This window comes from Eleutherodactylus coqui, chromosome 2 (genome assembly GCF_035609145.1).
Source record: "Eleutherodactylus coqui strain aEleCoq1 chromosome 2, aEleCoq1.hap1, whole genome shotgun sequence".
In the NCBI taxonomy this organism is placed as follows: domain Eukaryota; kingdom Metazoa; phylum Chordata; class Amphibia; order Anura; family Eleutherodactylidae; genus Eleutherodactylus; species Eleutherodactylus coqui.
Genome location: NC_089838.1, coordinates 277,963,716 through 277,989,420, shown reverse-complemented (window position 1 = coordinate 277,989,420; position 25,705 = coordinate 277,963,716). Strand labels below are relative to the sequence as shown.

The 25,705-nt window shown below is 45.4% G+C and overlaps 1 protein-coding gene across 3 annotated transcripts in view; it reads right to left on the bottom strand.

Moving 5' to 3' along the window:
• RASSF2 (Ras association domain family member 2) overlaps nucleotides 1-25,705 on the bottom strand; it is a 78,637-nt gene that overhangs the window by 10,186 nt on the left and 42,746 nt on the right. For all 3 annotated transcript variants that reach the window (XM_066593066.1, XM_066593065.1, XM_066593064.1), the window contains exons 5-9: nucleotides 20,643-20,710; nucleotides 12,484-12,653; nucleotides 9,699-9,800; nucleotides 8,418-8,469; nucleotides 5,042-5,163 (exon numbers count right to left, since the gene is read on the bottom strand). In XM_066593066.1, the coding sequence (XP_066449163.1) occupies nucleotides 5,042-5,163; nucleotides 8,418-8,469; nucleotides 9,699-9,800; nucleotides 12,484-12,653; nucleotides 20,643-20,710 (514 nt within the window). The remainder of the gene's footprint in view (nucleotides 1-5,041; nucleotides 5,164-8,417; nucleotides 8,470-9,698; nucleotides 9,801-12,483; nucleotides 12,654-20,642; nucleotides 20,711-25,705) is intronic.

Here is a 25,705-nt window from a genome sequence, read left to right as displayed (position 1 = left end):
TCAGCTGGGGAGCCACCACCACCAGCATGCGCAGGCATATGATGGCCAAGCACCCCACAAAGTGGGACGAAGGCCGTTCACCGCCTCCGGTTTGCACCACTGCCTCTCCCCCTGTGCCCCAACCTGCCACTGAGATCCAACCCCCCTCTGAGGACACAGGCACGAGTGCCTACCGGCCTGCACCCACACCCTCACCTCTGCTGTCCTCTGCCCCATCCAGCAATGTCTCAGCGCAGCGTCCAGACGTCGCTAGAGCAACTGTTTGAGCGCAAGCGCAAGTACGCCGCCACGCACCCGCACACTCAAGCGTTAAACGTGCACATAGCCAAATTGATCAGCCTGGAGATGCTGCCATATAGGCTTGTGGAAACGGAGGCTTTCAAAAGCATGATGGCGGCGGCGGCCCCGCGCTACTCGGTTCCCAGTCGCCACTACTTTTCCCGATGTGCCGTCCCAGCCCTGCACGACCACGTCTCCCGCAGCATTGTACGCGCCCTCACCAACGCGGTTACTGCCAAGGTCCACTTAACAATGGACACGTGGACAAGCACAGGCGGGCAGGGCCACTATATCTCCCTGACGGCACATTGGGTGAATTTAGTGGATGCTGGGACAGAGTCAGAGCCTGGGACCGCTCACGTCCTACCCACCCCCAGAATTGCGGGCCCCAGCTCGGTGGTGGTATCTGCGGCGGTGTATGCTTCCTCCACTAAACCACCCTCCTCCTCCAACGCAACCTCTGTCTCGCAATCAAGATGTGTCAGCAGCAGCACGTCGCCAGCAGTCGGTGGAGCGCAGCGTGGCAGCACAGCGGTGGGCAAGCGTCAGCAGGCCATGCTGAAACTACTCAACTTAGGAGAGAAGAGGCAAATGGCCCACGAACTGCTGCAGGGTCTGACAGAGCAGACGGACCACTGGCTTTCGCCGCTGAGCCTCCAACCGGGCATGGTCGTGTGTGACAACGGCCGTAACCTGGTGGCGGCTCTGCAGCTCGGCAGCCTCACGCACGTGCCATGCCTGGCCCATGTCTTTAATTTGGTGGTTCAGCGCTTTCTGAAAAGCTACCCACACTTGTCATACCTGCTCGGAAAGGTGCGCCGGGTCAGCGCACATTTCCGCAAGTCCAAGACGGACGCTGGCACCCTGCGCACCCTGCAACATCGGTTTAATCTGCCAGTGCACCGACTGCTGTGCGACGTGCCTACACGGTGGAACTCTACGCTCCACATGTTGGCCAGACTCTATGAGCAGCGTAGAGCTATAGTGGAATACCAACTCCAACATGGGCGGCGTAGTGGGAGTCAGCCTCCTCAATTCTTTACAGAAGAGGGGGCCTGGTTGGCAGCCATCTGCCAGGTCCTTGGAAACTTTGAGGAGTCTACCCAGATGGTGAGCGTCGATGCTGCAATCATTAGCGTCACCATTCCTCTGCTATGCCTCTTGAGAAGTTCCCTGCAAAGCATAAAGGCAGATGCTTTGCGCTTGGAAACGGAGGCGGGGGAAGACAGTATGTCGCTGGATAGTCAGAGCACCCTCATGTCTATATCTCAGCGCGTTGAGGAGGAGGGGGAGGAGCATGAGGAGGAGGGGGAAGAGACAGCTTGGCCCACTGCTGAGGGTACCCATGCTGCTTGCCTGTCATCCTTTCAGCGTGTATGGCCTGAGGAGGAGGAGGAGGAGGATCCTGAAAGTGATCTTCCTAGTGAGGACAGCCATGTGTTGCGTACAGGTACCCTGGCACACATGGCTGACTTCATGTTAGGATGCCTTTCTCGAGACCCTCGCGTTACACGCATTCTGGCCCCTACGGATTACTGGGTGTACACACTGCTCGACCCACGGTATAAGGAGAACCTTTCCACTCTCATACCCGAAGAGGAAAGGGGTTCGAGAGTGATGCTATACCACAGGACCCTGGCGGACAAACTGATGGTAACATTCCCATCCGACAGCGCTAGTGGCAGAAGGTGCAGTTCCGAGGGCCAGGTAGCAGGGGAGGCGCAGAGATCAGGCAGCATGTACAGCGCAGGCAGGGGAACATTCTCCAAGGCCTTTGCCAGCTTTCTGGCTCCCCAGCAAGACTGTGTCACCGCTCCCCACTCAAGGCTGAGTTGGCGGGAGTACTGTAAAAGGATGGTGAGGGAGTACGTAGCCGATCGCACGACCGTCCTCGGTGACGCCTCTGCCCCCTACAACTACTGGGTGTCGAAGCTGGACACGTGGCCGGAACTTGCACTGTATGCCCTGGAGGTGCTTGCTTGTCCTGCGGCTAGCGTCTTATCAGAGAGGGTGTTTAGTGCGGCTGGGGGAATCATCACGGATAAGCGTACCCGCCTGTCAACCGACAGTGCCGACAGGCTTACACTCATCAAGATGAACAAAGCCTGGATTTCCCCAGACTTCTCTTCTCCCCCAGCGGACAGCAGTGATACGTAAGCAATACGTAGGCTGCACCCGCGGATGGAAGCATTGTTCTCTATCAGCATCAAAAACGGGGACCTTTTTGCTTCATCAATCTGTGTATTCTATTCATCCTCCTCCTTCTGCTCCTCCTCCTGAAACCTCACGTAATCACGCAGAACGGGCAATTTTTCTTAGGCCCACAAGGCTTAGTCATATAATTTTTGTAAACAATTTTTATACATTTCAATGCTCATTAAAGCGTTGAAACTTTCACCTGAACCAATTTTTATTTTAACTGGGCTGCCTCCAGGCCTAGTTACCAATTAAGCCACATTAACCAAAGCGATTAATGGGTTTCACCTGCCCTCTTGGTTGGGCATGGGCAATTTTTCTGAGGTACATTAGTACTGTTGGTACACCAATTTTTTGGGGCCCTCGCCTACAGTGTAATCCTACTAATTTTTAGCCCACCTGCATTAAAGCTGATGTTACATCAGCTGTGATGGGCAATGCAATGGGATATATTTATGTACCGCCGGTGGCTTCCTGGCACCAACCCATGCTGTGGGTCCACAGGGAGTTGTAACTGCATGTGTCCACTTCTAAAGAACCCCAGTCTGACTGGGGCATGCAGTGTGGGCCGAAGCCCACCTGCATTTAATCGAACGTTACCTCAGCTGTGATGGGCACTGCAATGGGATACATTTATGTACAGCCGGTGGGTGCCAGGGAGCCACCCATGCTGTGGGTGCACACGGAATTCCCATTGCGGAGTTGTACCTGCCTGTGACTATTTATAAAAAACCCCGGTCTGACTGGGGCATGCAGACACCTTGACAGAATGAATAGTGTGTGGCACATAGGTTCCCCATTGCTATGCCCACGTGTGCAGCTCCTGATGGCGGTGGCACAGGATTATATTTCTCATGGCTTCTGTACAGCATTGTGGGCTATCGCCCCGCCCCTTATAAAGAGGGTCGCTGCCTAGCCGTGCCAACCCTCTGCAGTGTGTGCCTGCGGTTCCTCCTCATGGCAGACGCACTTATAAATAGACATGAGGGTGGTGTGGCTATGAGGCCAGCGTGTGGCATGAGGGCAGCTGAAGGCTGCGCAGGGACACTTTGGTGTGCGCTGTGGACACTGGGTCGTGCAGGGGGGTTGGGCAGCATGTAACCCAGGAGAAGTGGCAGCGGAGTGTCATGCAGGCAGTGATTGTGCTTTGTTGGAGGTAGTGTGGTGCTCAGCTAAGGTATGCATTGCTAATGAGGGCTTTTCAGAAGTAAAAGTTGTTGGGGGGGGGCCCACTCTAGCCGCTATTGTGGCTTAATAGTGGGACCTGGGAACTTGAGATGCAGCCCAACATGTAGCCCCTCACCTGCCCTATCCGTTGCTGTGTCGTTCCCATCACTTTCTTGAATTGCCCAGATTTTCACAAATAGAAACCTTAGCGAGCATCGGTGAAATACAAAAATGCTCGGGTCGCCCATTGACTTCAATGGGGTTCGTTACTCGAAACGAACCCTCGAGCATCGCGATAATTTCGTCCCGAGTAACGAGCACCCGAGCATTTTGGTGCTCGCTCATCTCTAGTCTTCTGACCTGAACTCCAAGCTTCATAAGAAACTATGACACTCAGAGTTTGGGGCAGGAGACTCGCCGTCAGGTCAGGACACATGACCATGTTAGGGATGCAAAAGCTCAGCCAAAATACAGTGGTGTGTCACCGGCCTTAGGATATAGTGCTATCTGTTTAATAGATTCATTATGAAAAGCTCCTCACGTATCCATATATGTTATACAAATGCATAACAGTGACTTCCCCAATGGGCTAGATTTGTATCCATTAAAGTACCATATTAGTTTATGGCTGGATTTTCTGGGTTAAAGGGGTTTTCTGAGATGTGAAAAAAGGGTCTATTATTTTCCAAGAAACTACAACTAGCATTACAGTTAAAGTCAGAGTTGGGCAAAATTGCTTTAGAATGAAAATGAAACCACAATGTAAGCTCATACTACACAGAAGAGAAGAGACCCCATTATAGTGATGGGAGTAATTCCCCATGACAGAAGAGTTTTGCTATTTCTCCGTCCATGACCCTTACTCGAATTCCCCACCTTCTTGCTGGCTAGCAATGCCGTTTCTATATAGAGAGGAGCCCTACACAGGTATTTTCAACATTTGCAAATGGGTGAGACTAACCTGGGCTGGGACCCCTGTATACTGTGATCTCAACAATACTCAAAACTGGGTCCACATGTAATTTTTGGCCTCCGTTTAACATATAAGCCAGAAAAAGCTCCTCTCCTAGCATATGCGTTAAGCGGAGATTGTGACGGCTGCAGTGGCATCAATCACCCAATTGATTGGTGGACGCGACATCAGCTGACTATGACGTATTGTTGCACGTCCGCGTTGCTGCACTATTTTCTGACTCGTCCTATTCCATTATATCAGCGTTGGAATTACACGTTTAGTGTGCTCACATCTATTGTGTAAGCATTAGCGTCACACAAAAAGTGTGCTCTCCTCTACTGTGTCGGCACTGGAATCACAGCTTTAATGTGATCTCCTCTATTATGTCAGTGCTTACGCCAGACCTATCATGTTCTACCTTTATGGTTTAGTAAAGAATCTTACATCATAAGTGATTTCTTCTATTTGATCCTTCTCCATAAGAAACACTTTGGATACTTGTTCACATGGACCTTGCAAAATCCGAGCAATGAGTGGATAATCCGAGTCCTTCAGTTTGCTTTTCTCTGCAGAGGTAGGATGAGAGAACAAAAAAAAATATTGTTAACTTTTCTGTATGATGTTTATTTATATAAAAATTCAGTATGTTCAGTGGGTTTTAAAAAGCCCCATTTACACAATGCACACAAACCTGTCTGGATTTGAGGAAATATTGCAATTTGAAATTGGCGATGTCAATACATGCATTATTAGGACCCATATCGGGCACAATCTGCTGTGTGTGAACATGCCTGTGTATGACAAGCTGTGACCTACTGGGACACAACAGCAGAGTCCTGCTGTTTACCTTGTTCATTATGATAACTTTGTAGCTTGCAGGGAGATTTATTAACCCTTTCCAATCCAATTTGTATCCTGGTTTTCCTAGGGGGCTTACTCTTTTTCTGCTGTTATACAATGGCGCTATATGCTGGCTAAAGACAGTACTGCATGAGGCGACACGTTAGATAGGCTCTGACAGCAGAGAGGCCGGCAATATACAGTAAGAGAACCCCGACGGATGTCTTCCAACATCGGAGCTGTACAGCCTTAAATCATAATGTCTTCAGAGGTCAGACAGTGGATTGGAAAGGGTTAAGATTAGTACAATGAAAAAGTGGAACAGTTGTCCATAGCAACCAAATAAATTCAAATTCCCATTTTCCAGTCCCCTTTTTCATGCAAAAACTACAACCTGATTGGTTGCTATAGACAACTTTTCCAGTTTTTTTTTTGCTCCGGTAAATTTTCACATTATGTCATAAAATAGAGTTGGAAGGGACCTCCAGGGTCATCGGCTCCAACCCCCTGCTCAGTGCAGGATTTACTAAATCATCCCAGACAGATGTCTGTCCAGATTCTGAAGACTTCCATTAAAGGAGAACTCACCACTTCCCATGGTAACCTGTTCTACTCATTGATCACCCTCACTGTCAGAAATTTTTTTCTAACACCGCGTTTCCCCCCAAAAAAGACCCTGTCTTATATTCATTTTTGCTCTAAAAGAGGCACAGGGTCTTATTTTTTAGGGGATGTCTTATACTTATCTAGCAGGCGCCGTCCTGGTCCATCCCGCTGGTGTCTGCAATTCCGGCAGGCTTCCTTGCAGTTCTCAGCGTCGACAGAACATCACTTGCTGGTAACGGGGTTTGTAAACCATGCCTCCCGCAAGGGATTGCTCTGATTGGTTATCGAGCGCAGTGGCTCAGCAAAACACTATGGCACTTGATGAACCAGTCACAGCCATTCAAGCAATGCTGTGATTGGTTAATCAAGCGCCGCAGTAATTGGCAGAGCAACGGTGTTCGAGAACCAATCAAAGCAATCGCTTGCTGGAGGCATGGTTTACAAACCCCGTTACCAGCAAGCGATGTTCTGTCGGGCTGAGAACTACAAGGAAGCCTGCCAGAACAGCGGAGACCAGCAGGAGGGACCAGGAAGGTGCCTGCTAGGTAAGTATTGCTTTTTCTTTTCATGTAGTGTAGCTGGGGCTTATTTTCTGGGTAGGGTTTATATTTCAAGTCTGCCCGCCCCCAAAAATCAGGATAGGGCTTATTTTAGGAGTGGGTCTTACTTTCGGGGAAACAAGATTTCTAATCTGTGTCTCCTCCCTTTCAGTTTCATCCCATTGCTTCTAGTCTTTCCTTGTACAAATGAGAATAGGGCTGATTCCTCTGCAGTGTGACAGCCCTTCAAATATTTGTAGACAGTAGTGATGAGCGAGCATATTCGCTAAGGGCAATTGCTCAAGCGAGCATTGCCCTTAGCGAGTACCTGCCCGCTTGAGCTAAAAGGTTCGGCTGCCGGCGGTGGGCAGGAAGCTGCAGGGAGGAATGGAGGGAAGATCTCTCTCTCCTTCTCTCCCCCCCCCCCCCTGCTCCCCCTGCTCACTGCCGCAACTCACCCGTCACCCGTGATGGCACCCAAACCTTTTTTCTTGAGCGGGCAGGTACTCGCTGAGGGCAATGCTCGCTCGAGCAATTGCCCTTAGCGAGTATGCTCGCTCATGACTAGTAGACAGCTATTAAGTCACCTCTCAGCCTTCTTTTTTGCAAGCTAAACATTCTCAGATCCTTTAACTGTTCCTCACAGGACATGATTTGCAGACCGCTCACCAACTTGGTAACTCTTCTCTGAACTTGCTTCAGTTTGTCATTGTCTTTTTTAAATTGAGTTGCCCAGAACTGGTATTCCAGATGAGGTCTGACCAACAAGAGTAGAAGGGAATAATTACCTCTAGACTCTATTCTTCTCTCAATACATCCCAGAATTGTGTTTGCCTTTTTTGCCGCAGCATCACATTGTTGACTCATGTTCAGTCTATGATCTATTAGTATGTTGTCACACAGTGTTGTATCAAATGAAATAGTAAACAGTAATAGTAAATCTCAGGAAAGTCACACAGATTTAATGTCCTCATCGTTAGGGCTCATGCCCACAAGCGACGCAGGATACGCCCGTGGTTTTTCGCCACAGGAGTACAGTGATTAAAAACAAAAAAGTGCCTGTGAATGATCGTGGATTTCCACGGTCTACATTGATGCTATATTAATGGAGACCTCCTGCTGGGTAAATGTGTGGAAAATAGAACATGCCGCGTTGTTTCCCGCTCGCGGAAATCTGCGGTAGAATTCCGCATGTGAGCATTAGCAGGCAGAAAGCTATTAGGTTCAACAGAACCTTATAGCTGTGGAATTTATGCGTGTTTTCTCGCAGCGGGAAATGCGGAGCGATTCCGTCTGTGGGCATTAACCCTTAATGAGCAGGTATTGTTATGCTGCATTTGTGACTGCAGACTGCTTAGAAAATAAGCAATCACTCCAAAACTGCACAGAATATTGGAAATTAGAAACCACTAAAAAGGGATTGTCTTGGATTTCAAAGAAGGTATCTTCTTTTTCTCCAGAAATGGCACCACTCTTGCCAGTTGCTTGAGTCTGCTAATGCAGCTCATTCCCATTCAATTAAAGAGGTTTCAAGACTTTCAAAAAACTACCTAAGGGTGTGGAATGGAATACATACAGTAATCTATCCGGGAGTGACCGTACTCGACTCTTTCCATCAGCCCTGTTGCAATGAATGAAGGCTCAGCCATTGCTCCATTCAATCTGATGTCACTGCAGGTGGATGCAGAAATAACACAATACCTCCGTACTCAGGATCATGAGGGTCTCAGCAATGAGACCCCTACTGATCAGACTTTTATCACATAACCTATGGACTTTACTTGCAGAACAGGCTGAAAATAGCAGTTAAAACAGCCGCAGTGCCCCTCTCTTACCTCCACTTGTGTGCACTATATAAAGGGAAAACTCCGAGGCAGAATTCTCAATCTAAAATTTAATGAAAAATATTACTTTATTGAAAAAAGTGATATCTAACAAAGTTGGACATACAGAGGGTGGACAAAAATATGGAAACACCATATGAAATGTATGGGACTTTAATGATTAGCACTGAGCTGCTCTTTTGACTCCTGCTTGGCCGAGAGCTTTTTTGCCAAATTTGTGTTTACTTCACCTCTTGCCCTGCTCTGGGTGGTTTTGGGAGCCAGCTGGTAACAGCAGCTGAGTAGCTCAAATCCCTGACCAATGGAACCTTGTTGCTCAGGCAGATGTTCACTTCTGCCCTGTAGCATCTGTGTCATATTACCTCCCCTTAAAATCAGTCTCTACGTGTCTTACTGAAATATGATTTATAATCCTATGCAACTTAAGGCGTGCATTTCGAATGGTGTTTCCATATTTTTGTCCACCCCCTGTAAACACAGTTTTATATATAGAGGGTTACAATCACAGAAATAGGCATTTTCAACATTATGTAGAACAACAGCCATTAAACAAATAGACATGTAATATTCCAAGTAGCATAGAGTTGGGATAAAAGTTTTTGAGACTGCAGAGTTTCATGATGTCAGCATCACATGGGCACCTAAGGAGCAAGAAATGCCAGAACATTGGTTGCTCGTGCAAAGAGATAAGATCTGGGAGACACTTGAAGCCGAGGAACAAGTAGATTCTGTCTGTGAAAAGGCTCACATATAGAAGACATATACTAAACTACCATGGAAGCATGTTTGGGACGTTGATTCTTTTATAGTAACGCTGTATATAATGTTCACTGATGTTCAGGGGTGGAAAATTACAACCGCTCTTTGTAAGGAAAACACCCAAATGATAACATTGTGAACAGAGCATAAAATTGGGTTTTCTAAACCAGACAACCATTCATCTGAGGAGTGCACAAAGATTCCCCTTAATAGGATATTCAAACTCAGAAGGTATAACAATGGCGCCATCTGGTGGTTTATGACTAAGGGTGCAGCCATTATGGAAAGTTGTATTCTTTAATGAGAGTAGATGCACTTTGTATAAAACATTTAAGTTACTGACACAATTATAGACATTTTTTACAATGTATTCTTACTTTCCAACTAAAGCCAAATAAATGTATTTCCTGGGATCTTTAGAAGACCTGACCATACAGTAAGACGGCCACATGCCCTGGATTTAGGCTGGAGTGTTTATTTAGGTCAGTAAGAAATAGGACACCCAGGACTCACCTTAAACTTGTTGAGTAGCAGTTTGAGGACCTGTGGAGTGGACATGGCGCTGTTTATCCGGACATTTGTCACAGAGCCGTACGCTGGCGTGAAAACAGACGTCTACACAAGAACAGATTAAGAGACCAACACAATCATTATAGCTTGAAATATCATGGATGAGATACAGTAATCACATTACAGGGAGACTAGAGGCTCTAACACACGATGTAGTTTAGTTCCGTATTAGGCACATATTTTTTACGCCGTAATACGGATAGATTAAACCCCAATGACTTGCATTAAGGTATTCATACAGTGGGGGAAAAAAGTATTTAGTCAGATACCAATCGTACAAGTTCTCCCACTTAAAAAGATGAGAGAGGCCTGTAATTGACATCATAGGTAGACCTCAACTATGAGAGACAACATGAGGAATCACATCCAGAAAATCACATTGTCTGATTTTTAATGAATTTATTTGCAAATTATGGTGGAAAATAAGTATTTGGTCAATAACAAAAGTTCATCTCAATACTTTGTTATATATCCTTTATTGGCAATGACAGAGGTCAAACGTTTTCTGTAAGCCCTCACAAGGTTGGCACACACTGTGGCTGGTATGTTGGCCTATTCCTCCATGCAGATCTCCTCAAGAGCAGTGATATTTTGGGGCTGTCGCTGGGCAACACAGACTTTCAACTCCCTCCTAAGGTTTTCTATAGGGTTGAGATCTGGAGACTGGCTAGGCCACTCCAGGACCTTGAAATGCTTCCTACGAAGCCATTCCTTCGTTGCTCTGGTGGTGGCTGAAAGACCCAGCCACGTTTCATCTTCAGTGCCCTTCCTGATGGAAGGAGGTTTGCACTCAAAGTCTCACGATACATGGCCCCATTCATTCTTTCATCTATACGGATCAGTTGTCCTGGTCCCTTTGCAGAGAAACAGCCCCAACGCATGATGTTGGTACCCCCATGCTTCACAGTAGGTATGGTGCTCTTTGGATACAACTCAGCATTCTTTCTCCTCCAAACACGATGAGTTGTGTTTCCGCCAAACAGCTCTACTTTGGTTTCATCTGACCATATGACGTTCTCCCAATACTCTTCTGGATCATCCAATTGCTCTCTAACAAACTTCAGTCGGCCCCAGACAGGTACTGGCTTAAGCAGGGGGACACGTCTGGCACTGCAGGATCTGAGTCCCTGGCGGCGTAGTGTGTTACTGATGGTAGTCTTTGCTACGTTGGTCCCAGCTCTCTGCAGGTCATTCACTAGGTTCCCCCGTGTGGTTCTGGGATTTTTGCTCACCGTTCTTGTGATCATTTTGACCCCACGGGGGTCTTGCGGGAAGCCCCAGATCGAGGGAGATTGTCAGTGGTCTTGTATCTCTTCCATTCTCTAATTATTGCTCCCACAGTTGCTTTCTTCACACCAAGCTGCTGGCCTGTTGCAGATTCAGTCTTCCCAGTTTGGTGCAGGGCTACAATTTTGTTTCTGGTGTCCTTCGACAGCTCTTTGGTCTTCACCATAGTGGAGTTTGGAGTGTGACTGCTTGAGGCTGTGGACAGGTGTCTTTTATACTGATAACAAGTTCAAACAGGTGCCATTACTACAGGTAATGAGTGGAGGACAGAGGAGCCTCTTAAAGAAGAAGTTACAGCAGAAATCTTGCTTGTTTGTAGGCGACCAAATACTTAAGTATTGAGATTAACTTTTGTTATTGACCAAATACTTATTTTCCACCATAATTTGCAAATAAATTCATTAAAAATCAGACAATGTGATTTTCTGGATGTGTTTTCTCATGTTGTCTCTCATAGTTGAGGTCTACCTATGATGTCAATTACAGGCCTCTCTCATCTTTTTAAGTGGGAGAACTTGTACAATTGGTATCTGACTAAATACTTTTTTTTCTCCACTGTACATGTGTTTTTTACATGCGTGATAAAAAAAATCAAAGCATGTCCTATTTTGGTCCATATTACAGACCAAAATCACCCAGGCAAATCTATGGAAGAGTTAAAAGTACACAGTGAATACGCATGATACGTGTGCACGGACTGCGTATTTATGCAGGAAGGAAGGAGAAATCTCCTGCACATTCTTGTAGGTTTTTTTATTTGCACATGTAAATACGCAGTGACCACTATGCAAAAAAATTAAATAGGCACATTTTGGTTAGGTAAATACGCAGCGCAATTACGCCACTGAATACGCTACGCCCGTGTAAGTCTTCAGGCTCTGTGTCTGTGTTGTGGTTGCACAATGGTCACTAAGGGTACCCAATGGACTCTGTTGACTTATAAATGGGGTCTGTCAGTTCCATTGAGATGTTCATCATATAGTGGTGCTCTATGTGAGTGGTGCATCTGTTTCTTTTTCCCATGAAGCGCGTGCAAGATTTAGTTACAGAACATACAGCCGGGTGATAAATCTTCTTTTCCCTTTCCTTACTTGGGTCTGAAGGGATTACCTCGTTTGTTGAGGAGAGTGTGAAGTCAGCAGAGGAAGTCTTATATAACTCATGGGAAAAAATGCAAATAGGTGATTTAAAAGTAGCTCCACAGTGCCACCTATTGGAAGGCGACTTCCCTATAAGTCAAAGTTTGACCTTTTTTAAGAGTTCTTAACAACATGACTAGGAATATAAGCCAAGCCAGAGTCTTCTCCAGAAGGAAAAGACGCCCATCTGCAATTTTAGCGTGTTTGCCCATCATCGGTGCAGAGGGGAGTACTAGTTGCTCCTCCCAATGTATAAAGCTTCATACTTTACAAATTCTACTCCACAAAAATTAACATTGTACCTTGTGGTTGTAAAAGTGCCCATTTATTGAAAACCGATGCCGTTTGATCCGCCTCTGCTCTCCTGGGGTGCGGAGGTTCCCCCTGCGTCGTACCCCAACATCACTCCTTGTGCGCATCAGCTGAGGAGCTTCTTCCTGAGATGCTTTATCCGCATCTTCATCATCTGTAACTGTAAGAAGTGTGGGTCGTAGTCAGTACTTGGTGGAACCTTGTTGGGTATAGTTCCTTTTTCAGAGGATGTACAATTTTCAGAACATAAATGTTATTCTTTGTATAATGAAAAGTTATATTTTTATCCATTATATTTTTTAAGAGATTTCAAGATCTCTGCTTGCTGTCATTCAAGGGTCCTGGTCATGAGATAAACGCACAGGTGCTTGGCTCATTATAAGATTTAGCTCTAATACACACTATACTGTAACCAGTATTGAACCTTTGTGTCCATCACATGATCAGGACAGAATTTGTATTCAGTGGAAGTAAACTATGAAGATTTCTGAAAAATGTCAGCAAGCAGAGATCTTGAAAACCATTGAGGAATTGATACACAAAGTATATACAAAAAAAATCAGGCATCTAGGAAGAGTTGTTGGAATAGAATGAATCTTTCTCTGTGTGACTGTAACGTTGCTATAAGTGATTACAATATCAGAGCAAAAGGATTATTTTTTTGTGGAAAATGACCCCTTGTAGGAGGGCACTAGTACCCTGTTGCACCACCTCTAGCTTGGGTATAAGATGTGATTAGGGTGGGCATGGAGGCTCTAGTACTGAGTTGTACCACCTCTAGCTTGGATACAGGATGTGATATAAGCAGGCATTGAGGCTCTAGTACCCTGTTGTACCACCTCTAGCAAGGCATGCAGGCTCTAGTACCCTGTTGCACCACCTGTAGCTTGGATACAAGATGTGATATGGGTGGGCATAGTGGCTCTAGTACCCTGTTCGGCCACCTGTAGCTTGGATGCAAGATGTGATACACGCGGGCATAGAATCGAACCTGGGACCTCATGTACTCCAGCCGGCAGCTCTCCCTATTGAGCTATCCAGCCTTTGGATAATTTCCCTGCATAACTTAGATTTGTTCCCGGATCCCGCTATCCAGCTTCTATTCTGGCTCTGCCCTGGCCTCTACTTCCTTGCGACACTATTATAATAATAATAAACTTTATTTGTATAGCGCCAACATATTCCGCAGCGCTATTATGCTCTATTGTCCTGATCAAGAGTCATCTGCTAAAGCCGATCCTCTTTTGCTAACCATGATTACCCTTTACCAACTTTTGGCTTCCCTCCTGACTACGTTACCTGTCTCTTCCATTGTACTGTATACTGAGACATCTCGTTACCGACTTTTGGCTTCCCTCCTGATTATGTTATCCACCTCCTCCATTGTACTCTGCATACCGATACTTCCTGTTGCTGACTCCTGGCTTTCAATCTGACTACTCTCCAGACCTGTGGCTGCTACACCTGAGGCTCCACCCTAGTGCCTGAACCACTACACAGGTTCTGTATGGTATCCTGCAGTATATCGTTCCACATATGCTTTAACTGAGCTTCTAGACTGTGTAAACTCGTAGGATGTCGAAGTTGGTGTCCCCATGCATTTTGTATTGGCGATAGATCTGGAGACCGGGCAGCCACTGACATGTGACAATGTTGTGGAGACATTCCTGTGACCCCCTTGTGTGTGCGGCTGAGCATTATCCTGCTGGAAAATGCCTCTTGGAAGCCGCCATCAGAGACAACACATGTGGTTGCAGGATGTCCTGAACATATCGTTGAGCTGTCATTGTTCCTTGTACCACTTCTAGGGGTGATCGACTTGCGTATGTGATGGACCCCCAGACCATCAAACCAGCAGGGGGGCAGTGAGCTCCTCCACAGTAAAGGCAGGATTAAGGTTCTCACGCCTAGTTCTCCAGACACGAATGCGGCCATCGTCAGTGCCCAAACTAAACATGGATTAATCGCTGAAGACAACCGAGTTCCACTCCGTAGCAGCTCTGTTTTGTCGTTCACGAAACCAAAACAAACAGAGGTAATGGTGAGTGCCAAAGGCCATACACGTAATGGGTGCAATGAGACCAAATGTCCTTCCACCAACCCCATGGAAATGGTTCCAACAGACACAGGGGCCTGTAGCGATGGTGCCACCTGTCTCTGGATGGCAGACAATGAAATAGTTGGAGCTGCTCATGCTTGTTGGACGTTCAGATGATCCTCTCTACTGATGGTCTGTCGAGGAGGTCCACCCTGTATGTGTGCGCTCATGTATCCACTGGTCCCAACACCTACTAACAGTCTACTCAGAACAGCCCAGGTGGCAGCAATTCATCAATATGAACGCCTTTTTGCATTCCAATAATGCGCCCCTCTCAGACTCTGGTAACGGGGGGAAAGCTCTTCTCTTTATTCCACAAAGCTTTATTTTTCACAAGATCGGCTTGATTTGACACCAATCTCTCTGCCATTTGTAAGCTATTGTAATAACTAATAAAACCACCTGCATTTAGTATTTGATTAGTGAAGCAACAGGTTCAAGAATCTATTGACCTGACCAGCTGGAATGTGCTTACATTGTATTTATTTGCAATTCTTTTGTTATTTGCATTCCTTTGCTGAGAGGTTTTGGGGCATGTTAAGGTGGTATTACACTATTAAAGCCACATGAAAAAAAAACTAATTGCAAAAACTCTCTTCTCTGGTCAGATATGAATTTGCATGGTGTAGTATACAATATACAAATAACAGCCTGTTGACGGGATTTTATATGCTGCTGCAGCCAATCATGGAGCTTAACAGTTGGCTGCTGAGGTCTATGATTGACTACAGCAGTCTGTGGTATCCTTTTCACAGACTTCCTATGCAGCCTGTAGACAGACCTAGCGTCATAAAACGAGGTGCAGTGCTTGAGATGCAGGGACCCTGAACAGGTGAGTATTGCATCTTTTGTTGTTTTTTTACCATGTGTGGCATATTTGAAAAAAACTTAGAAAACCCCTTTAATATCAACATTTGATGCCTGTAAGCTTTGGGGTGCAGGTGATTTGTGGCACCCCCATTTATCAAGGGAGGTTCTTATGCTGTGTTAAAGGTTGCATACCCCTAAGTCCAGCCCTGCCTTTATACATATACACATACAGATGGCACCAAATGTAACTTTTGTGATAACTTTCTGGAAGAAGTTATTTGCTCTTAAGCCTAATTAAAAATTAGCCTAATAAGCTAATTAAAAATCTATTGTTAGGTTATCCTAACACAACAAAACCCATTGTGAATGTGTATGGATTCTCTTGTACCGAATGCAACCATACAGATATAGCCAATAGAGATGAGCGAGCACACTCGGTTAAGGCAATTACTCGAGCGAGCATCGCTTTTTTCGCGTAACTGCCTACTCGTCCGAAAAAATTTGGGGCGCGGCGGGGGGTGGAGGGGAGCGGGGGAGAGTGAGAGAGATTGTGAGAGAGATGTATTTATGAGGTTGATTCTGCGCTGTATTTATATAATGACTAGAGATGAGCGAGCATACTCGTCCGAGCTTGATACTCGTTCGAGTATTAGGGTGTTCGAGATGCTCGTTACTCGTAACGAGCACCACGCGATGTTCTGGTTACTTTCATTTTCTTCCCTGAGAAATTTGCGCGCTTTTCTGGCCAATAGAAAGACAGGGAAGGCATTACAACTTCCCCCTGTGACGTTCAAGCCCTATACCACCCCCCTGCAGTGAGTGGCTGGCGAGATTAGGTGTCACCCGAGTATAAAAATCGGCCCCTCCCGCGGCTCGCCTCAGATGCATTCTGACATTAGTTCAGGGAAAGTGGTATCTTGGTGGAGCTGCTATAGGGAGAGTGTTAGGAGTATTTTAGGTTTCAAGAACCCCAACGGTCCTTCTTAAAGGGGTTGTCCCGCGCCGAAACGTTTTTTTTTTTTTTCAATAGCCCCCCCATTCGGCGCGAGACAAACCCAATGCAGGGGTTTAAAAAAAAAACGGATAGTACTTACCCGAATCCCCGCGCTCCGGTGACTTCTTACTTACCTTGCGAAGATGGCCGCCGGGATCTTCACCCACGGTGGACCGCAGGTCTTCTCCCATGGTGCACCGTGGGCTCTGTGCATTCCATTGCCAATTCCAGCCTCCTGATTGGCTGGAATCGGCACACGTGACGGGGCGGAGCTACGAGGAGCAGCTCTCCGGCACGAGCGGCCCCATTCAGAAGGGAGAAGACCGGACTGCGCAAGCGCGTCTAATCGGGCGATTAGACGCTGAAATTAGATGGCTCCATGGAGACGAGGACGCTAGCAACGGAACAGGTAAGTGAATAACTTCTGTATGGCTCATAATTAATGCACGATGTACATTACAAAGTGCATTAATATGGCCATACAGAAGTGTATAACCCCACTTGCTTTCGCGGGACAACCCCTTTAAGGCCATAGAAATCGCAGATTGCACCTATGTGCGATCTGCGATTTCTGTTCTCTTCTCTATATGCGCTCAATGGGGCCGGCGGCAGCAGCGCCGACCCCATTGAGAACATATAGAAGACAAATCATTCTTCTCTTCCACAGCTGTAACAGCTGTGGCAGAGAAGAACGATGTTTGCCCATTGAATTCAATGGAGCAGGCAATACAGCAGGTTCCACTGAAAGCAATGGGCTGCCGGCGTGCGCGGGATGAATTGTCGGGAAGGGCTTAAATATATAAGCCCTTCCCTGCAATTCATCCAGAAATGTGTTACAATAAAAATATATACCGGCGTATAAGGCGACGGGGCGTATCAGATGACAGCCCAACTGTCACCTTATACGCCGGCAATACAGTGGAGCAAAGAATAAAAATCATTACTTACTTCTTCTGGTGTTCTGCGCCGCTGCTGCAGGCTGTCGCTCCCTCCTGGTTCCCGGCAGAGCATTGTTTTCTCTACGAAGGGCTTTAAATCCCCGCCTCCAGAAACACACGTGCCTTCAGCCAATCACAGCCAATGACAATGATGTCATTGAATGGCTGTTATTGGCTGTGTTTCTGGAGGCGGGGATCTCAAGCCCTGCGTCCAGAAAGCAATGCTCTGCCGTGGACCAGGAGGGAGCGACAGCCTGCAGGAGCGCCGCAGAACGCCGGGGGAAGTGAGTAATGATTTTTATTCTTTGCTCTACTGTATTGCCGGCGTATAAGGTGACAGTTGGGGGGTCGTCTTATACGCCCCGTCGCCTTATACACCGGTATATATTTTTATTGTAACACATTTCTGGATGAATTGCAGGGAAGGGCTTATATATTTAAGCCCTTTCCGACAATTCATCCTGCGATCGCCGGCAGCCCATTGCTTTCAGTGGAACCTGCTGTATTGCTGGCTCCATTGAATTCAATGGGCAAACATCATTCTTCTCTGCCACAGCTGTTACAGCTATGGCAGAGGAGAACGATCTTTACGCTGACAGTGCGGGGGGGGCCCACTCTTGCCGCTATTGTGGCTTAATAGTGGGACCTGGGAACTTGAGATGCAGCCCAACATGTAGCCCCTGGCCTGCCCTATCCGTTGCTGTGTCGTTCCCATCACTTTCTTGAATTGCCAAGATTTTCACAAACGAAAACCTTAGCGAGCATCGGCGATATACAAAAATGCTCGGGTCGCCCATTGACTTCAATGGGGTTCATTACTCGAAACGAACCCTCGAGCATTGCGAAAATTTCGTCCCGAGTAACGAGCACCCGAGCATTTTGGTGCTCGCTCATCTCTAATAATGACCTTGATTCCGGTATTGTATTTATGTACTGATCTGATAGATACAGCATACTTGGAAATATACATTTATGATTACTAAAATGGGAATGCTTTTTGATGGCATGGTGAACCATAGTAAATCCTATGCAGTAAAATCTTGACAGAACTTCCCATATGTAAAAACCTGTAAATTGTGCTTATTGAACTAGAAGTGTGTCCTTGTGTTGTTTCCATTGTAAACCTATCTTTTCCTTGATGTGTGACTACTCCTGTAGCTGCTGAGCTGTGAAAGTAAGTGTCAAAGCCTGGCAGAATTTGCTTATCAGCTCTTCGCTTCTTTGTATAACTGTCACAGGTGTAGAGAGGACACAGGTTGCTATGAGCATCAAGTTCAGCAGACATTCAGCGCCAGTGTTAGTACACATTCCTAAATTATTCACGTGCCCAGGCTACGACCAACTGATACCATGCATAATTCATAAGGAAGGACCAGCTGTCAGTGTGACCTTCCCATGAACGAGTTATCCCAGTAATGCTGCTTGACAGGCTGCAGTTCTTGGCAGACTAAACAAGTGACAATTGTAACTTAAAATGTACTATTATTGCCAGTTGTCACATGAAAAATAAGGGCACCTCATGTAAAGTCACATATTTTAATGTATATGGATACACCAATATTTGATCTTTGCTCAATCACATCATCTTTATCTAAATATATTTTTTATTAATTGATTGTAAAATCGATGTATTGTTTTGTTCTTCTGAGGAAAAAATATATATTTGTTAATATCTTAAAATCCTAACAATTGAATAATGCACAACAGATCACGTGAAAACAATTAAATTACAGTAACAGAAGATCTTAGGGAAATATGGATTAGTAAGAATGAGAAATCTGGCAAATCAGAGCAAGGAATTTGGCAAACGTAGGGCAAAAAATGGAAAAATCAGGGTGAAAAATCTGTCTAAATCACAGCCTGGAATAGAGCTAAATCAGAGCAAGAAATATTGAAAAATCAGGATGATAAATATGAAAAAAAATCATAGTAGAAATCTGGAAAAAATCAGAGCAAGAAATCTAGAGCAATAAAGATAGGAATTTTGACAAAAATCAGAATGAGGAATTTTGCACAATCAGGGCAAGGAGTCTGGCATAATCACGACAAGATTTTGGGCAAAATAATAGCCAGAAATCAGGAACAGTAAAGATAAGAGTTCTGACAAAATCAGGGTGAAAATACTTGTAAGATCAGGGAGAGGAGTTTGGCAACATCAGGATTTTGGAAACATTATGGTGAGGAAAATGGCAATATCAAGGCAATGAATCCAGAACAATAAGAATTAGAAATCAGGGAGAGAAAACTTGCAAAATCAAGTTAAGGAATCTGGCAAAATCAGGACGAGCATTATGTAAAAATCAGGGAGGAAAACCTGGCAAAATCAGGGCTCAAAATCTCACAAAATTATGGTGATGAATCTGGCAAAATCCAGGCAAAGAACATGACAAATGGTGATGAAGAAACTGACAAAATCGGCATGAAGAATTTAGTAAAATCATGGTGAGATCAGGATAAACAATCTGGTAAATCCAGGGTATGAATTCTGTTAAAATTAGTACAAAGAATGTGGCAAAATTGAGGTAAAACTGACATAATCAGTGCAAGAAATCTTGAATCGTTAGCATGAGAAATCTGCATCAAACATGTTATAGTTTCTGATAAAATCATGGCAAGAAATCTAGCAGTGTAAAGGCAAGGAAGCTGGCAAAATCAGCGTGAGAAACACCTACAACAATCAAAGCGCTGAAAATGGATCATGACAAGAAATCAGTTTCTAGGTCTCCAAATGAGACAGTGTACAGATTTCTTGTGTGGAATAGGAGGGAATGATGAAAATATTTGTGCAAATCTATGCTTTCTTACATGAGGGTTTTACTACAGATTTGCTAGGTGCAAAATCCACAGATATTTCTCTGCAAGTCCGTTTGAAGATCTGAATTTCGGTTTGGAGTTCTCAGTTGTGGAATTTTCCATCAAGTGTCAAAGCATCCGCACAGCAACTTATGAGGCAGTAGGGCCTTTTTCCTCCCCCTTCAGTAACCTGGCCCTGGGTGTGATTTCTACCTTGGGACCATCTATATAAATTACACTCCTGGAAAAATTTTGATCTGACCCTTGGCAAAAAATCATATAGGGGTTCATCTAATCTATCCTACTTTATGTGTCTTTTATATTTTATTTTAATTATCATGTTTGTCCCAGACCAAATATTTCCCACCATTCTCTGCTTTGAACAGTCAGATGAACTGAATCAGAGCTTTGGACTCTTAACTTAACAGCTATAAAATATTGTAAAAATCCACTTAGATTTAATTCCGAGCAAAAAAAAATTTGAGTAAAATGATTGCAATGTTACTGCCAACTTACCAACAGGTGGGGTGTCCTCAGCCTCTGTCACCTGGATGTCAGGGATGGTGGCTGGCTGAGCAGCTTTTCTAGAAGAAAACAGATATTTAAGAAATGTATTGCCAACCAGTCTGTAATGCATAGTAGGAAACCCCCCCAAGTATGTCATTGGTGATAGAGCAGGTAGACCACTGTGGACATCGGCCTATGTGGCATTTTCCAGAATGGCCAGGTGGACAGTATGGCCCTGATGTTAACGCAGCTTAGCTAAGTAGAGAATGCCCTTTTGTCCCAACACATTTCGCACTTTTTGGACTGTATAGAAACCTACTGAGTTGTCACATCACACCAAAATGTCAGATATCAAATTATGGTATGATAGAAACTGTATCTCTCATGAAATTCGACTGGGTGTACATTCTGTCTACAGCTCAAAGAAAACTAGTAAGAAATTAACTAGACATGTGATGTTAGAGTTTTTCACTTCTCATCACAGGTCTATCGATCGTTCCCCAGATGTCAGGGAATAGAAGGATTCTATTTTTCTGTGTGGTCTGGCGGAGGCTTGACTTCCTCCACCATTGAAGAAAAACATGCATACTTGGCCAAGCATGCGAGTTGATGAGAAAGTCAGGAAGGGTAATCAACAGCTATCTTGGGATATATTATTAGGAAGACAGTTTAGACTTTGCGGCAAGAAAATCTGAATGTGAATTACTTTTTTTATATGCTGCAGATAAATGTACCAAAGTTTCTGCAACTGAACCCAAGATATCACGGTAATCAGAAATTACATAAGAAAAAGTTTGTTGATTTTGGATGTCTAGCCTGCAGTGAATACAAGTATTAACTGGCCATCGACATCACATAAATGTCTATATAGACAATTTTGAAGCGGCTCCCATTTATTAATCATGTTGCTTCATACAAACAGCCGATAATTAACAGATTTTTTACATTTTCATTTGCCATGTTGCATTATTTTGGTTGGTAGTCATAACTTTAAGTTTATAGTACAATTGGTGGATTAGTGGGTGTCATTTTTTTTTCTTTCGTAGGACATCCATTGTTTCAGGGGTTTTTTGTGTGTATGCGTGGTTGTAAATATTTGTTACATAGAGTAAGTACAGTAGTAGAACTGATCGGTCATAAGGGGAAAGTGCACACTGTGCTTCTGCTTTTTGTTAAAAAAGCTGCAGTAAGGCCGGCTTCACACGGGCGTATGTGCACATAATAGAATCCATTGATTTTAATAGGTTTGTTCACATGAGCGTAATTTTGCTGTGGACTTCACTCGTGCAAAAAAAAAAAAAGCAGTGTGCTCTGTTTTCCTGTGCATTTGCGCAGAAAAGGTCCCCATAGGAGTCAGTGGGGATGAGCAAATGCGCAGAAAATACACTGGGAGATGCCTGGGATACTGCAAAGTTGTGCAGGAAAAGGAAGACATCTGGAACTCACACTCAGGGCTCAGTCACACGGGCGTTTTTACGCGCGTATATATGCGCGTAAGAAAAACGCGTGACCATGTCCATTGCCACCCATATGTTCTATCTTCTGTAGGTGCGATTTTTTTTTTTTTTGACTAACACAGTATGAACGTTTTTACACGTGTATATACACACGTAAAAAACGCCAGTGTGATTGAACCCTAATTAGACATGTCAATCAGTGCATATTTTTTTGCCACGTGCAAATGCACATGCCTTGCGCACGGTAAAAGTACAGTAAAATACGCAAATGCATGCAGAAAAAAGCAGCATCTGTTCTGCAAAAACATTATGCTCATGTGCGCGCAAATACGCATATGCTCAGGTGAGGGGGACCTAAAATAGTAAGGTCCTAGGACAGTGGTGGTGAACCTATGGCACGGCGTGCCAGAGGCGGCACGTCAAGCCCTCCCTGCTGGCACGCTCCGCCGTCAGCCGCTCACCACGTTGGTGAATACCATCCATGGTGCCGCTGCTCCCCTGTCTGTATTCACTCAGCGGCACTGATCTCGGCGCACACTGTGACGTCAGTGTGCAGTCGGGATCCTCCTCCCCTTTCCCCTGACATCTACTACTTGGTTTCGCAAGAGCAGGGGAGGAGGCATCCAGCAGCACGCTGACGTCACAGCGTGCACCTGGGAACAGCGCCAGCAGCAGCACCGAGCAGAGGAGCAGCGGCCCTTCAACAAGGAGAAGGGGGTAAATATGTGGGTCTCAGGCGGTCACTATTACTACTGTGGTTGCTGTGGGGTGTCATTTTTACAACTGAGAGCTGCTGTGGAATGTCACTATTACTACTGGGGGCTGCTGTAGGACATCACTATTACTGCTGGGGCCGCTGTGGGGTGCCACTATTATTATTGGGGCTGCTGTGGGGTGTCACTATTACTACTGGAGACATTGTGGGATGTCACTATTACTACTGGAGCCGCTGTGGGATATCACCATTACTGCTGTGGGGTGTCACTAATACTGCTGGAGCTATTGTAGGATGTCACTATTACCGCAGGGGCTGCAGTGAAGGGTCACTATTACCACTGGGGCCGCAGTGGGCGGGGTCACTATTACCGCTGGGCCTGCTGTGGGAGGGTCACTATTACCTCTGGGGCTGCTGTAGGAGGGTGACTGTTACCGCTTGGGATGCTGTGGGAGGGTCACTGTTACCGCTGGGGCCACAGTGGGGGGTCACTGTTACCGCTGCGGCTGTTGTGGGAGGTCACTATTACCGCTGGGGCCACCATGGGTCTCACTATAACTGCTGAGACCCCTGTGGGGGCCACTACTACCACTGGGGCCACCGTGGGTGGTCACTATTACCACTGGGGTATGTTTACACGTGGCGGAAATGCTGCAGAATGTCTTCAGCGGAAATTTCCGTGGCAAATTCTGCAGCATTTCTGCATCCAAAAAGCAGTCAAAATCTGCTTCCTGTTTATTTTGAAACAGCCCTGTCCTTTTAGGACGACAGGGGTAAAATCATATGTCGTGATAAGACCCGCCCCCTGAAGTGTTGGCACTTTGCGATAAATAAGTGGGTTTCAGGTTGCAGTTTGAGCATTCGGTCTCTAAAAGGTTCGCCATCACTGTCCTAGGACTTACTCACAAAGGTGTATGGGGGCTGTGTATTACACGTGTATTTTTTACGTGCATTAGGGCTCTTTCACACAGGGAGCTAGGCGCGCAAAAATCATGTGTTTAAAAATCACGCGTCTATTAGAACCAATGGTTTTCTATGGGAATGTCCTGATTCCTTCATCTGAACGTTCCCATAGGCAACCATTGGTTCTAATAGACGCATAATTTTTGCGCACCAAGCTCTCTATGTGAAAGAGGCCTAATACACAGTCTTAAAAGCCCATTGATTTACATTGGGCCATTCAGACATGCTACGTTTTTTTCACATAATATATGCGTGAAAAAAACGCAGCATGTCCTATTTTGGTGCATAAGTTCGTCTTCACACGACCGTATGCGCAAAAACACTCGCCACAGAACAACATATTTAAGCATGAACGAGGAAGGAGGAGGTACATTTGTGTGCCTCTAAAGACCGCTCTGTACTTTTTGTGCACACAGGGTCAGTTCACACGCACGTGCGACACACCCTTCAGTGGACTAAAGGCTAATCAGCCTAATGAGGTCCACATGGGTTCCTTTCCCCGCGTTTTGCGCAGTGTATCTGCTTGCTTAATAGAACGAATCCATTGAAATCAATGGCTTCTATACTTTGTGTTTAGAGCGTACAGATTTTGCGTTCGTAAATACCCGCTCAAACACGGTCATGTGAAGAAGCCCTAAAACACTGATTACAGCCTGAGGGGGCTTCAAATGAGCAGTACATATGCATGTTACATGTGTATTGAAGGGCGGCCACATACAAGCATAAGCGCAAACACGCTCGCTGCAAACAGTTGGAGGGGAGGAGAGAGGAGGTGAGCTGGCGAGGGGGAGGGAAGGGCAACGGCATGACGGCATGGCAGCCTTGGCGTTTATGCGCCAGGCCCATGCCATATGAACGGGCGCACAAATGTTAGATTTGTGCGCCCGTTCACACGTTTTTACGGCTGGCACACGTAGAAATGCCTACGGCCATCTGAAGGAGGCCTTAGGTCAATATTAAACAAGCGTATCACAGTGGTATTTTTGCACCCATGTTCCAGACGAGTATCCCTACCCAAATGTAGGTCCACTGACCTGAACTCACAGCACCACAGATCCCTATGACGCTGTGCGTTTGGGTCAGTTGACCCATGGCCAAGCCAGGATACACACCTGTAATATGGGCTCAGAATGCACCCATAATACGCTTGTCTGAAACTGGCTATATTGGAAAAAAACATAGGTGGAGAACCTCTGAGTTGAAGCATGGTTAATGAATATTTCCTTGTTGACCAGTGAGCACCAACTCCATAGTGTCAGGGTATTGTGAAACTAGTAAATGTTAATAGAAGTTTGTTTGTTCTCTGAGCTGTATGCTGCACAGCTTAAACTGATCAGTGGGACAATTTCTCTAAGAACCCAGCGGTTAAATACGGACAGCGCACCAGATGTTTTCTAACACGATTTGTTCTATGTTGTGCTTGGAAGAAACATCTGGAATACAGAAAAGAAAAGGCTTTGCCAAAAGTCTGGGAAGTGCGAGTCCAATGGAACTTTTCCAGAGTTTTAGTGGAGTAAATCTTTACATATGAACTCTCACTGTGAAGGCCTAGAAGTACAGATGGAGCTTCCATATGCAGACGTTCAGGCAAGGTGATAGAGTTTTTACAGTAACTATTGACCACTCCCCTTTGCCAAGGGACTTTACGAACCTACTGTTCTATGGGTGCAGTAGCACAGTAACATAACAGGATTTAATTCAATATGCTCCTTGTGTCACGGCACTGGTCACTAATCTAAGCATACTTGTATTTGATACATGTATAGGCCATTTTACACAAAAACGTTCAAAAAATCGTTCAAACAAACGAAAATGAATGCTATCATTCAGTGTAAACACAGCCAACAACTTTTCGTTCATTGTTCATTTTCTGCAGGCATAAAAATCATCATTGGCTCGTTTGCTAAATATTTGGTTTCAATACCGATCGTTCAGTT